This window comes from Tupaia chinensis, unplaced genomic scaffold (genome assembly GCF_000334495.1).
Source record: "Tupaia chinensis unplaced genomic scaffold, TupChi_1.0 Scaffold000256_1, whole genome shotgun sequence".
Lineage (NCBI taxonomy): Eukaryota > Metazoa > Chordata > Mammalia > Scandentia > Tupaiidae > Tupaia > Tupaia belangeri.
The window spans coordinates 1,546,657-1,562,641 of record NW_006159736.1 but is presented as its reverse complement, the minus strand read 5'-3'; the positions used below and the strand labels follow the sequence as shown (position 1 = coordinate 1,562,641).

The following is a 15,985-nucleotide window of genomic DNA, read 5'->3' as shown; positions in this document are numbered from 1 at the left end:
AATATAACTCTTTCACTTCCTGGGATTTCCTCTATATCTCCTCTTTTAGTCACAAAGTATAAAGTATATCCCCTTTATATTTTGTTCATTGGTGTCATCCTTTCTGCTGCTACTGCCTCTGGTATAATTTGGTTTTTCATCTTGGATCTCTGGATCACTGTATGTGCCACATTTTTTTTTTTTTTTAAATTTTGTCCAAGGATGCATATGTTTGTGGGAGTGGGGGAAGAGAAAGTGACAAAGCAACACTCATTGGAATAGTCACACTACAATCCATTCTCCTCCATTTTTCTTGTTTTTAAGATTTTGAGCATGCACACACATGCACACCCAGTGTGTTTCTCAAGCCACTTGATCTAGGACTTGAAGTGACCAGTGGACCATGTGGGACTTGGTTGCCTTAACCTCTACTCTATGGACTGACCCAATCATTGATCTCTTTGCCTATGTTTTTGCTTGCCCTTCTATAGGCTTTCTCACGCTGCTAGAAAACCAGTCAGTCCTCCCTCTCTTCCTTTCCTGAACTATTCCAAAGACAAATACATGCAAAACAGTATAATATACATCCATATATTTACCTGAGAAATAACCTATGTTAACTTATTGTCGTATTTGTTTCAGAACTTTCTTTCTTTGAATTTAAGGAGGGGGTATCATTGAAAAATAGAACTGTGTCATTTATAACTCCTTTTTCTCTTATTTTTCCATCCAACCAAAATTGCTTCCCACCCAAGATTTTTAAAAGTGCCTTTAAATAGAGATTATAATTCTAAGATTTTTTCTGTGATCATTGAGTTTATTTTTAGCTCTGTGAAAGTGGTCTAATTACAGTAGAAAGTCTGAGAAGAAAATACTTTGTTTGCTTTACTCTTGAAAATACACGAAGGCTAAGCATGCTTTAATTCCAGGTTTTCCCACCCATAGGTAGATTTATCTTCTAATTACTGTTTGATTTTGATTTTCCTGAAATTTTATGTTCTTTTGGGATGGAGGTGTTTTAGACAGATATTTTAGACTCTTTTGAAATAACCTACCAGAAACTATAGTATTGCTAAATAAATACTACCATGAAAGGCATGTTAACATTGTGATTTAAATGGCAAAGGTTAACTCAAGCTCCTGCCCTCCACCATGTTATCCAAGATATTCACCAGCAAGAAAGACCCATACTGGAGTAGGCCCTGAACCTTAGACCTCCAAACAAACTGTGGCAGGACAGAAGTTTCCCCAGTCAGTACAAGAGTTCCAATTTGAATTATTGGTGATGCCAAAACAGATAATGAAATTAGTATTTTTCGACCACTAGAATTTGTGAGACTGCTCATTGCCATGGAAGAAAGGCGAAGTCTGATTCAAAACACTAATGATGTTTTAATTGCACCACTTGAGAAATTTCAAAAAGAACAAATAGGTGCAGCAGAAGTCCATATTAACCACTCGTTCAGTATCATGGAAGCACATAAAATTGAGAGTTTCTTAAAAAATTCATCTTTTGGCCTTTTCCTATCCTTTCTGTTTTGGTTTTTCATTTAGTCAGTGATGTCTCTTTCCTGCTCGAGCAGTCTTCTCATACTGCTGCAGAATTAATTCTACTTTCCCTCTTTCAGTCTGTCTGAAATATTCCAGTAGTCTGCTGGTTGGTCTTCACATCCCTCTCTAAATCATTAACAGATTTTTGTTATATTTGATCATGTTCATTCACCCAATGAGGAAACCTGCAATGGTTCTCCTTGACAGTTTAATTTTAAAACATGTACATACATACATAAAGACAGACAAAGATTGTCTTCTTTACATTATTCTTAGTGAATCTTATTTGAATAGAGTCGTAGTTATACTTTCTATTCCTTGCTCATGTTCTATTAATTTGCACAGCAGTCTCAGTCTTGGCAGGTTAGTTTTTGTGGTGAGTGTTCACTGTCAAAGACTTTGAACTTTGATATGTGTTTTTAAATATTAAAAATGTAAAAATATATGTTCAGCTGATATTTCTGATTTATTTGTAGCTATCATTTTGCAACCCAAAACTTTCTACCAGAGACCAAAAAGACATAATTTAGAAGGAAGGAACTATTGGGTTGTTGGAAAACTCATGATGCAGTTTTGCATAGAAAAACAGGAAAATACATGACTTTTGATGACACAATATGTCATGGCTTTTTTAAAACTAGTACCTGTTATAGTATGTTCATAATTTGAATTTCGGACTGCTAGTTTGAGAATCACAGTTTCAACTGCATTAAGTGGTAGAGCACTTGCCTTTTTGAAAAAGGGCTTAAGGTACTTCATGTACCGTTTGTCTGGAAATGCAAGAAATAATATATATGACCCCTTTAGTTTATAGGTGTTGATTAATGAAAACAGAGAGGAAAGACCAAAAGGAACATGTTTCAGGCAGACTTTCTAAACTTAGGTCTCTCGGAAATATTTCAGAGGGTGACCTTTCACCCACTCTCCCATTTCTATTCAGCGTCTATTGTATGCCACGCAACAGACTATTCTAAAAAGTGGGCAGAAAGCATTGGGCAAAACAAAAAAGGCTCCTGCCCCAGAGTTTATAGTCTTGTGAGGAGAGAAAGATGCAAGTAAGAAAATTAATAAGGTAATTTAAAGAAGTCGAAGGTGTGGTCAGATACCTGAGTAATAGAACCTGGAGAGAAAGTACCGCTTTACCAAGGGTGGGTAGGGAAGTCCTCTGTGAAGACGACCTTTGAATTAAATCCCAGGTAATGTGAAGGAAGCTTCCATGTAAACATTTGGGATCTAAAAGACTAAAAGCGCATGGATGAAGTGAATCTTGAAGAGCACTGTCCTATTTGAGAGATGAGGGAATGCTTCCTACCCGTTCCTGTGCAGTGTTCAGAGTGCATTGGGCATTAGTGTGGCAAGAAGTGCACCCTGTGCTGTGTGGGATCAGACCTCGTGCCGGCATAGGCTGTGTGTGCCCGTGGCAACTGGCTGCTTGTGGCCTGAGGATCCAGGTGTCCTCACGTGTAGTATGACAGGATGGACCAGACACCTCCAGGCCCTTTTTGTCTCTTGTCACTTTGAATCTATGTGGTATTTGTTAGCATTTAAACAAGGATTATTAGGGGACCAGCCAGTGGTGTGGTGGTTAAGCTGGCTGGATTCCACATGACTGAGTCCATGGTTCAAGTCCTAGACCTGGCAGCTTGAAAAACACGCCAGGGGTGTGTGTTTGAGTGTGTGTGTGTGTGTGTGTGTGTGTGTGTGTGTGTCCAAAATCCCAAGAGGAGACTAGAGAAGGGAGTGTGGTGTGACCATTACACCTGACGGATACTTTTCCATTTTCTTTCTCTCTCTCTTTGTCTCTTTCTCTGATAAGCACATGTCATCATAGGAAACTTGAAATAAAATTTTTTTAAAAAGTAGGATTGTTAACTGACAAACAGCATTATTATTTCTTTGTAGCCAAATATATGTCAGATGCAAGATTTACTCAATGATGCTAATTTTTAAAGAGCTTTATTTAAAATTCTTAGTCCTTCTCTTCCATTCTTGGTGGTTTATGTGTCAAGGACATTGCTGTGTTTTTTTAGAAACATTAAAAAATACTAAAATGTACTTGGAAACCACAGTTTATGTAACTAAGATACTAATTTCAGATTGTAGAGGAAATGTTAAAATCTTTATTGCTAAAAATCTTGTCATGACAGTGTTATTTCTTTGTTACTGCTTTCTTAGAAGGCCGATGATAATTGTGATTTAGTTTAGTTTTGATTTAGATTTAGTTTTAGCAGGAATTTGAAAAACTGTAACTTTGGAATATAGATAGAGATATACTTTCATTTTCATCAATTCATCGAACCACACAGTTGCAAATTCTTGACTTTGTCACACAAGCAATTAGGAATTTTTAATAATCTAGTGTGTTCCAAGATCTAGGGATGCATCGCCCCTCATAGTCCACTGGATGTGAGTAGTAACTGTATTAGCTCAGAAATTTTAGAAGAAATGATGGAGCCTACAGTCCTTTAACTGAAGTTTACATTCTTTCAGCAAAAGGTCATCAGATGGCCTTGTCACTTTTAAGAATTTTGAAATAGCTTTATTTCCTTATCTCCTTAAGATTAAAAGATATTTTCTCTTTTTAAAAATGCTAATTGTTTTAAAAGTTGGAAGAAGAAACTTTGGAAAGCTCAAGATGTTTCCTAAAATAATTTTACTCGCACCACTGACCTCTGTTTTAGGAATCATTCTTGTCAGAGTTTCAAACTTTGAAATAACTTGGAAGGGGTGGAAACAGGAGAGCCTCAACTCATGGAGCCACAGGAGTTCCAGAAACTGGAGCGATGCAGATTTCTACCTGATAAACTCCCGTTGTGTCTTGTGGAGGTGATGGAAGCTGTACAGTCGGTCTTCGTTCAGTATGTGCCTAGTATTTCAGTAGTGTAGACCAAAATGAAAATTTTAAGAAAATGTCGTTGAAAGATTGGCGTTCGTTATAACTTTAGCCTAAGGCCTAAGGGAATTATTAAATGATTTAAATTAGGGGAGTGATTTACTTTCATTTTGAAAATTTTACTCTGACCTTGGTTGGAGAATAAATTAGGGAAGAGGAAAAATGGAGGCAGAAACAGCAGTATAATAGTTTAGGAAAAGAAAATGAAAAGCTGAGATTAAGATGATGGAAATGATTCTATATGGAAGGAACAGATGTCTAGAAATATTTTGCTGTTATTGAGGTGTTTGTTTTCATCTGGAATAGACTGTTTGATTAGAAAACATGCTACATTGATTGACAGAAGTGACTGAAAAAGCCCAGGCTGTCTGTTCTGCCTGTTTGCCAAGAAATGACTTTCAAAATATCTAAATAAATCATTTAAATCTTTTTAGAGCATTTCTTTGGTTCTGAGACATGAAATCTCTTGAACAATGAAAATGACATTTTGTAAGGGGATTTGACATTAACAGATACAGAGCGTATTAAAGTATTAAAGTGTTTTGTTTATAAAACTTGATAACATTTTATATGTCATGAAATACTAGATTTACCATTTCTAGGGATACTGAAAGTTGATTGGTTGTTCTGTGCTAAAATTGTAGCCTAATTGTCTCACTTTATTGTATTTGAAATTAGCCAATAATGTGGACATGTGTTGACTCTTATACAAAATTGTGAAAGTTTCTCTATTATTACTTAGATATAATTTAATAAAAATGACTTTATATATGGCATTTTGGTAGACTTTTTCCACAAATAAAATATTTATTAGAGGCTTCAAATATTATAGTGTTATTGGGTCATTGGAAAAGTCGTGATGCATATTTTGCATAGAAAATCAGAAAAATACGTCATGACTTTTCAGATGATCTAACATTTTATGTGCATAACATTAAAATTAGGTTTGATTAATTCAATGTCTGTTTTCTATTTTCAGGAAATCTTAGTTAACGTGAAAAAATTAGAGGATGACCTCTATAAAACCAAGGGTTATCTTTCAGTTTGTTGCTTGTCTTCAGATTATCTTCTGTGAATTGTCAAATGATTTATTAGTAGAACACAAGTACTGTTTTGATCATAATTGAATCCAGAGGAGATTTAGCTCTTATTTTTGTTTTGGTGTTTTATTTATTGATTTTTCTAAATTATCTGATTACTTTAATTCCATGGGGTCAAGTTATTTAAGAAGGTCTTATTTTAAGAACAGAGAGAAACTGATACACAGAGATGTAATTAATACTGCTGCAATAAAATGTCAGAAGCTCACATTTCTCTGATGCACACTATTTAACAATAAGGCTTTGACTCTCATGTTTTACTTCCTAGATTGGTGTAGAGTCATATTTCAATATTAAGTACTTTACATTGCTTTGTGTACTTGGTTCCTTATAATGTGGTTGTCAAAATGAGGGAGTGCACGGTGTTTGCGTGTGTGCAGGGGTACACTTCTGCATGTAACCAATTTCGCAGTGGCTTAGCTCTAAATGAAAGTTCCACTCCTCAGTTTCTTTATTGTCTTAGGAGTCAATGCTGTAATATTAGTTGTTTTTATATCTATATAGGTACATAAATACATAGTTTTTAAGGCTTTTGCCATAAGGCATGTGTGCTCTTTGGGGACAGACAGAGGGCGACAGTGAGAGGGAAAATGAGAAATCACCCACTGAGGGGATGGCCGTGCCACAGTCCTTCCTCTTCCATTCTCCTCTTGGTATTTTGGGTGTGCACACACGTGCCTGGTGTGATTTTCAAGCTGCCAGGTCTGGGACTGCAACCATGGTTGGCCTTATGGGAATTCAGCATCTTAACTACTACAACACCTGCAGACCCCAGGTTATTATATATTTTAACATTTAGAAGCTTTTCCATTTTTTTATTAAAGAATTATTTAACTTTATTTATTCATTTATTTATTTTTATTTGAATAGAGACGGATAGAGTGAAAGAGGGAAAGTGAGAGCAAGCCACCAGGTCCGAGACTTGAACTGTGATCGGCCATGTGGGAGTCTAGCACCCTTAACCACCATGCCACCTGCCAGCCCCATGTTTTTCCATTTTTATCTGCGGTGATATTGTTTTCTGAGTAGAGGCTTCTAAATGAACTCCGATAGGCATTCCCTCTTACTCTTTGTTTTTTTCCCCTTTTTCTTTAGTTACAAACTCAGTGACACACCCTAAGTTCTTCGAGCCGTGTAATTAGCTCTAATCACATATTAGGTTGCCGGGAAAGTCATGATACATTTTTGCATAGAAAAATACATCATGACTTTCTGACAACCCAATAGATCCACTTTCTACATAATTTCTTGATGTGAAAAGGAAGCATTTCCTTAAATTTTAAGTACTACTTCCCATCTCTCCCAGTTCACTCCCCAGCCCCTGTTTTACATTTAGCATTCAAATTTGTTCAGTGTTTGGCCTTTCATGTTTTTACTTACTCTCTTCTCTGCTTTCAGTTAACAGCCAGATCCTTGCCTGCTGTGCAGTCGGATGAGAGACTTCAGCCTCTGCTCAACCACCTCAGGTAACAGGAAGGCACAGCCTTGTTATCCTTTTAGATGCAAGTGCGTTAAAGTGGGCGCATTCTGGGCACATTCTATCAGCATGGTTAAAACACCTCAATTACTAAACCCTAAAAAAAGTTTTTTCTTTTCCCTTAATTCTGTCATTCAAATGGGAGTTTTTAATATTGTAAACTAGTATACATTAGTGTAATGGCATTGTCTTTTAATATGACAATGTGCAGGACTACTTGATAAATGTCCGCCCACATGAGTAGTGATGGCTGACTCTACAGAACAATCTGAAATGAATGTGCTATTTATTGAAATAAAAGGCCAGTATGTATACTTACTAAAGATAGATTAAATGGATACAGTTTGTTTCCTTTTTTTTGACATAATTTTTTTTTATGCATTCAATCACTATATATCATTATAGCATGCAAGATGAATTTTCCCAGCATGAATACATTGTATATTAGTCCAGGCAAAAATAGTATCGTACATGTTATGTAAATACAAAAATAATGAAGTCATTGTTTAAAAAAATAAACCTAGAAAGTACACCAAGGAGAAACTCATTACATCTCAGAAGTAATGTTTCTTTCTTCCTTCTATGCTCTGTTAAACTCCAGTGTTGAAGTTACACTTTTATAATTTACAATTTTTTCCATTTTTTATGTATGTTGTAAGATTTTGTTCCTGTTATTAGTGATGACATGATATTTTCTTGTATGGCCGTATTGTAGTATATTCGTCTCCTTTTGGGAGGCATTTAGACCATTTCCAGTTTTTTTCCCGGCTATAAATAATGCCATACATAAACCTTTATCTGTATTGCGCATCACTTCCTTAGGATAGGTTTCAGAAGCTGAATTACTTTGTCAAAGAGTATGAACCATTTTAAAGATTTAAGAATACACAGATGTTTCTTCAAATGCTTGTTCTGTTGATACTCTTACATCGCGTAAGACTGTGCACGTTACTGTAGCCTGAACAACAAGGAGCAGCCAGGCAGTTGCTGATTTGTTCAGCTCTTCATAGAGATACTGTTACGATCCTATGCATTTCCTTGATTAAGAATGATTTTTAGGCCTTTTATTATCCATTTTTATTTGGGAGTGGGATTAGCTACTGGTATTCTTTGCTCACTTATTGATACATCTCTTGCTTTTATGTGATCTCCTGAATTGAGATATAAAGGATAGTAACTCTATTGTATTTGTTACATTTTTTTCTAAAATAATAATTTATTATACATACTTCCATTTTCAAGTTTTAAAGAGCCAAGCACCAACAGTATTTTGTTTTATGGTTTCTTTTTCTTATCTTAAACTTAGAATATACTTCTCATTCATAAATTTCAGTAAATTTTATTTTCTAATATCTTCTAGTTTTATTTTTCTATTTTTCATTCCTCCCTTCTCTCCTTTCCTTTCCTTTTCTTTCTCCTCTGCAGTAACTTCTTTTTCTCAGACTGATACATTTTTAACCTTGTACATTGGTTTTGTTAAGGTAGGTGGAAAAAAAAGGGGTCAAGACTAATTATCAGCAGGGTCTGAGTAGTATATATTAGTATATACATGAGAGGTCTTCGAAAAGTGCACAAATAATGTGTTTTATGGAAAAATGCGTGGGTAAATTTCTTTTTTTTAGTAAGATAACCTTCCCATCTATCCAGGAACATTGGTGCTTTTACCTCTTGGGCATTTTTCTTACTTTAGTAGCCCTTGTTTGCTCTCCTTGACACCCACTTTGCCCTCTCTAATAAGTTTCATATTATTGCCATTTGTGATTATATTATTCCCCAGTTTACTTAGTTTAAAACTCTTCTCTGCATCCCAATTTTTCTCTGGGTTAAGCCTGAACTCCTGGTATATAAAGTCCCTCTGGAAGAAGCCTGGTCTGTCTGTCTCTTCAGACGCCAAATACTGAGACCCTAGCGTTTAGTCCCAGCAAATACCCACAATGTTCCTCTAATATAGCATTTTTTTTGTTTACCCACCTCTATGCCTTACAAATGTTTTTTCTTCTGCCACTTCTACTTCTATTTATATATATATAAGCATCTATTAATGTATTTCTTGGGCCATCAAAAATTGCGACATATTTTTCTGTTTTTCTTTGTGAAAATGTGTCATCACTCTTTGGTGACCCAATAAATATAGTCATAATATTTAATGTAAAATACTATATATTTAAATATATGTAAATATGCCTATGTGTATTTACACAATACATATTTATACAAAGAGGCTTTAAAAGGTTTATGGCAAAATGGAATTAGAGTACAGGTTTATTTTGACACAAAATTTTTTGGACATCATAATACACATTTCCATGAACTTTTTGACAACCTTCATATTCTCCTTTCCCCACTTCTGTAACTTAATTACTTTGACCTGTCTGATAAGACTCAACCCAGTGTCACCTCTTGTGACCATTTGGTTTCCTCCCACCTTTTATAGGTGTTTTCATAATATCCCATGACTATCTCTGTATTACAGAATTTATGTTACTGTTGCTGTTTGTTTACCATTTGATTTCCCCATTATACCATGAATGGCTTGAAAGCTTGTAAAGTGACTTTCATATTTGTATTTCCATTGCTGGGACAGCCTCTGCCATGTGACAGATGGTGTCATGTGTTTTATTGAATGAATGAATGCAAGTTATGTCAGTGATATTCGGTTGGGTTGTTTTCTTCATAAAGTTATTATTAATTTATAAGACATATTGACACTTTTTTTCCCTATAAAACTACTGGTTCTAAAGCTATAAACCTAAAGGACCAAATCTCACCTCTAGTTAATGCTTGATTCTGTGAAATAATGATGGATTCTTTTTCCTCCATCCCGGTATGGTAATTGTCAACTAGAATTTAGATTAACTACTGACACATCTCTTCGAGACCTTGAAACTTGTGCAAACTGTACATTCATTTAGAGCTTTTATTCTCCATGGAGTTCAGTCATGACTGGTTGCTAAGCAACCAGGGCTAGATGCTACATGTAATATGCACCAACTGATGTTGCTTTTTTATTATTATTAAACCAAACGGTTTCTCATTTTATTACCATGTCAGAGACATCTGTATGTAGGGTGGCAGTTGATGTGCATAGTTTGACACTTCCTGTTCTACAAAGTAACCTTGTGATAAGCCTTTCAAGCATATGAAATTGTCTCTTTTGGCTGTCTAAATGTAATGTTTCTCTTTTATTTTTCTTGAGCTTAGATCAAAATAGGAAAGGATATTATTTGGTTTGAGAGATTCTAATGACAACCTTGTCAGAAAAAAAATAATTATCATTGATGTACATGAACTGTATAATTTAAATGTTACCTAGAGGGGATGGACATTAGAGGGTTAGTACTGAGATCATTATTATGTCTAATTTTGTTTGATGCCTCAAATGATCAAAGAGAAATGATGAATAGCATTTTAATTAAATTTGTCAATAAAACTAATTTGGGAGATGATATAAATACCTATAAAAATTGAAGTAGCAATGCAGAGAAATTCTCCAGCCATTTTATAGGACTTAGATACTAACAGAGAATTAGTGTAATATGTTGCCAATGTGATGGTGGATTTTTCTTAATGATATATGTTATCTGAGGCTGCAGAAGTGATATGTCCAAATTTTCTTAGTTGAACCCAATTTTCCAGTTAAATGCTAAATTATACTTGAAAAAGTCATTTTACTTCTATATCTTTGGGAAATACAAGCTTATTTTATTCATTAGTATTATAGCATTCATCCATTTATTAGTGACCCATTATGTGCTTGGCATTAAAAAAAGCAATCTTTGTTCTGAAGGGATTTCCAGGTTTTACTTTATTTGAGAGATAGGCACTTAAACAAATTGCAAAATTTGTAAACTTTTCAACTGCAATTAAACATTAAATACAATTCTTCTGACTGCCTCCCTCATGGCATTATTTCCTTAAATAACAGGGCCGTGACTTGTTTTGGTTTTCATACTTTCTTAGCACAGTAGTGGCTTACAGTGGGTGCTCAGATTGGACGAATTGTAATCCTACTTGGGGAATCATGTTGACATTCATTAAGAAGGGGGATAAAGGATGATAGAGGAATTAGGGAATGACATTGTTGTTGAGATAAAAGTTTATTAATTTTAGACATTGTAACTTGAAATGCCTGAGGGGTGTATGTAGGGGATGTTTAGCAAGTAGCTGAATCTAGCATTTGGTAATCATCATCATATAGGTGGTAGTTAAAAATCAAGAGACCAGTTGGGGCCGGCAGATGGCATGATGGTTAAGGATACTAGACTCCCACATGGCCAACTGCAGTTCAAGTCCTGACCTGGTGGCTTGCTCTCTTACTCTCCCCGCTACCCCTATTCTCATTCTGTCCCTCTCTGATCAAATTAAAATAAATAAATAAAGTTAAGTAAAACATATTTTTAAAAAGTCAAGAGACTGGTTCACATTACACAGGAGAGAACAGTATCATGACAAGAAAAGGGGAAATGGCCTGGAATGGAAACATTGACAGTGTTGAGCTGTGATGCACAACTGTGCAGGTAAGAGATGCATTCAAAGAGAAACCAGTGAGAATACCATGGAGAAATCTTGAATGCAGAAGGAACACTACAGAAGGATAGAATTATCAAAAACGCTAAGGGAAAATTTTCAAAAAGATATGTAAACATTGTCACATGCCATAGAGCAGTCAGGTCAAAACCATTGAGTGGCATTTGGGTTAAGCACCTGGGAGCCACCAGAGTTAGGCACAATATTGTGGTGTATGGCATAAGTCTGGTTCCTGAGAGCAATTGAGGAGTAAATGAGAAAATGAGTTTGTGGTCTACTCTTGGTAGAACTTAAGTTTGAGGGTAAGGAAGCTCACTACATCTTTGAATTTCATGGTTTGTAGAAGATTTTTTTTTTCCTTAAGATTGGAAGGAGAGGATATTTACATGATTAGGGAAAAATGAAGACTGAGGATTAGGAGAGAATTGAAAGAAGAAAGTTTTCGAAGGGGTAGGACAAAGAAATTAAAATGATTTGCATTTACAAACTATTATCCTTTCCAACCTAGCTTTTTAGTTTATACTCAGAACAATCCAGTGAGGATGGTAGATAGTCATTTTTCATTATTCTTATTTGAAAGAGTAGTGATGGAGCCTCTGGAAGTACTTGTTAAGAAAACCTAATTTTTCTAATGGAAAATACTTCCCTTCCATCCCCTTAGAAGAGATGAGTGAATGAATTATTTACTAAGGCTGTTTTTCAAAATTGATACCAGGAACTATTCAATTGGAAGAATTAAACTTAGTCTGAACAAAAAAATACAAAATTCCAGAATACCAGACAGAATCTGTATAAATCATTTCTGCTTTTCCAAACTTACATATTATATATAAGTCATCTAATGAACTTGCATCTCATTGTGACTTTGCTGTCATCCTCATGGATATGTGTCATTGCATTTCCAAGGTGAATTATATAGTCTACTGATTTTTTAGTTTGGAGATATATGAAGGTCTTTGGATATGTTTTCCTGAATATAGAACCTTGTTGTGTGTAAGTTATCTGCTGCTCTGAGGATCATACCCATGGGAAAACATTTATAAAATGGCATTAGGCCAGTAGGGCATATGTTAAGATTATTGTTTGTAGTTATCTTACTTGTCAGGTGTAAGCGGGTGAGACTAGAGAGGAAGTCTTGCAACCCATATTCTACGTGTGATAAGTTTAGTTGTGTTACTGAGGTTTTTTTTTTTTTTTTCTTCTTAAAAATAACACTTCTTTCCATAGCATATGTATCTTCTTCCTTTATCTCTCCATTTCAGGGTATGAAGTAAGTAAGTAAGGGATGACATATTCTAGATTATTTTAGTTAATGTTTTGACCCTAATTAAAGATCAGCAAATTTTAAAACATGAATTATTTTATTAACCTATATCAACCCAACAATGAATTAGATTTCAAATAAATATAACAAGCTAGCAAAGAGAAGTGTGCTTATAGTGTGAACACTTGGACTGCATCACATGAATTAACTTGTAATGCATCCTGAATTTGTAAGCAGATATTTATATTGATCTTTATTTTGAAATTATTTAAAATAATGAGAGCCCCTCCCTTCATTCAGTTGTTAGTATTACCGACTGCTTTTGTAAATTTCCTTTTCCTAAAGTAGTACATTTGGATATGTGCTCTTATGTGTTCCTATTTATTCCCCTAAAGGATACTTTGTTAGATTTTTATATTAGACAGGCAAACTCCGTAAGAGAGCTTTTCCTAATTCCCGTAGTGGTATAGTTCTCAATGTTCTCTGTTGAATTGGTTTCATTTGAAATCAGAAAGTTATGTGGGCGTTCATGTGTCTATCGTAGGAAATATGAAAATAAATGCTAGAAAAAAGGTGTAGTAGGTAGGGGTTTCCATCAGCCGAGGGCAGAAATGAACCTCTCATTAATGTGGTCCACTTCATTGCCTGTTAGCGCTTTCTCGTCACCTATTTTAGTCTCTGGTGGTGCCTTGGACTCTTTATTTGCTTTTCTGCATGCAGCAGCACAGGCTTTTAGTTCAGTGATTATTGTGAAGGCTCTCCAGGTGCCGTGTAAGGTATTAATAAACCAGAATATTTTCTTTTTACAGAATTTATCTCCTTTGAATTATTTTTTTCACATTTGTATGAAAAATATTTATGTCTTCATAGAGTTATACTTGTCAAGAGTCAGCATTTTGCTAAAATCAGCCCACTGTGGCACGGACACTGTAATACTCTGATTATGTACAAAGGAGTAACTAAGTTTATATTTTGGAAGTGAAAGAGGGCCACAATTTATACATACATGCACACGCACACATGCCCCCCTCCCCCCCCACACACACACAACTGCACAGAAATAGCAGATCCAGCTCAGTCAAGCAAGGAATAAAGAGAGAGGTAGGGAATCGGAGAGGCAGTTATCAGCATGTTGATTATGTTACGAGTTTAACGTCATTTAATGTTTCCAGTAAAGTATATAGTCACAATATGTAAAGTTTGAAAGAAAAGGAAAAACAAATTCTACCTCCTTAATATAACCGTTGCTAGGCTTTTGTTGCAATCCATGTCTATTTTTATATAATTATAATTAAAGTGGTTAAACTTCTAAAAAATTCACTTAATATGTCATAACTGTAATAAAATAGAAAATTGATTTTCATGGCTCTAGTTTTAAATGTCTGTATAATAGTTAATCAAGGATAGACGTATCTATTTTTACTTAACTGGTCCCTTTTATTCGGTCGTGAGGCTCGCTTGGCTGAATAAAGCTGTGAAAAGAAATTACAGTATGTTATCATCAGGCAAAGTAAACTGAGGAGGAGAAATGTTGTAGTAACTTCATGAAGAAGGGATTGCAGCAAAGGAGGTTTCCAGCAGATGGAGATAAGAACAAAGAACAGCAGCAAGATAATGCTAGGTGGTTTCCAGCTGTGAAGATACAGGAGTGTTCATTAGTCTAAGGTGTCATGTTGGCCAGGTGAGAAAGCAGCCGAGTTCTTAACAAGTGAACCAATGACTTGAAAAGGATGAAATTTATGAAGCTGAATTTTGAACTGTCCTAGTGTGTCTAGATTAGAAATGTATAAACCATTTTAGCAAGAAACCGTCCTCTAGATTATTTTAAAATATTACACCCTACATGTTATTATGTCTGAGTAAGTATAATGAATGTATGTGTATGCATTTTCCCAATACCTAGAATCTGACATAGATCTCACCGGGCTAAAACCAAGGTGTCACCAGGTCTGTACTCCTTACTGGAGGCTCTGGGAAGAATCTGCCTCTAAGTTTGAGCATGTCATTGGCTGAATGTAGTTCTTTGCAGTTGTTGGACCAGGGATCGAGGCTACTTACATTTCTCCACAGGATCCTTGCATGTGTGTCCCATCTCAGAGTCTCCACATTTGAAATCTAACTTGTAAGGCTGCATTGCTCTGCCTCAAACAGGAGAAAGTTTTCTTCTTTTAAGGGCCCATGTGATTCATTTGGTCCATATGGACATTCAGGATCATCTCTCCATCTCAGCATCTTTCACTTTAAGTACGACTGCAGAGCCTCTTTGTTATGGAACCTAGTGCATTCATAGGTTCTAGATATTAGAATATGGACATATTTGGAGGACCACTGATTCAGCCAGTTACCATGAGGGATTTCTTTAGTGGTGGTAACTTAGGGGGGGTGTTGATATCTTTTGTAATCACTTTTGATCAGTTTTGCAAGTATTTTATCACTCTTAATTTATATAGAATACTGGGTTTTTGTAGATAATTCGCTTTCCTACCTTAACATGTATTGAAAAAAGATTAAAAAGAAAAGGTTGAAGAAAGGGTTAAAAAGTGATTTGTTAAGGATATATTTTTAAAAACTTTTTTTGTTTAATGATATAGAAAGAAGATAGAAAAATCTTTCCTGTTTCTATAACAAGCTATCTTGCCAAGGCACATACATACGTTTATAAATAGTAGACTTAACAATGAAGTATACAGTAGCTGTGATGTATGGAGGTACTTTGCATGAGAGGTATTAATACATGCTACCCTACCTTTTAGCATTCTAAGACTTTAATTTATTGTATATTGAACACACATTAAGGGGACTCCTGCTAGGTGGCAGGCATAGTGATCTAGGGATAAATATTTATTTTTATCTTGGTAGGACCCAATGTTTATCAGAAAAGAGGGAACATTAGCTAAAGTAATTGTAATGAATCATGATGATTGTTGGCATCGTAGAGATACATGATTCTGTAAAAGCACATTCATCATGAAAACTATGGAGCTTTACAAGTCAGAGCTCTTGGAGCTTCTCCCCAACTAGACATTTTAGATTTCCCTTAACCCTTTAATCCCAAGGATCCTTAGGAATTTCTAGATCATGGATACTAGCGCCTTCCTGGAAAGCAAAATTTATTATGATTTTTCATGCTTTTCAGGTAGTTTTATTATCTACAATTATTCAATTTACTACGCTTCACTCAGATTTCTTCAGAA

At 35.2% G+C, this 15,985-nt stretch overlaps 1 protein-coding gene across 2 annotated transcripts in view; it reads left to right on the top strand.

Moving 5' to 3' along the window:
- PRIM2 (DNA primase subunit 2) overlaps positions 1-15,985 on the top strand; it is a 332,833-nt gene that overhangs the window by 185,880 nt on the left and 130,968 nt on the right. For both annotated transcript variants that reach the window (XM_006149174.2, XM_027772133.1), the window contains exon 8: positions 6,922-6,989. In XM_006149174.2, the coding sequence (XP_006149236.1) occupies positions 6,922-6,989 (68 nt within the window). The remainder of the gene's footprint in view (positions 1-6,921; positions 6,990-15,985) is intronic.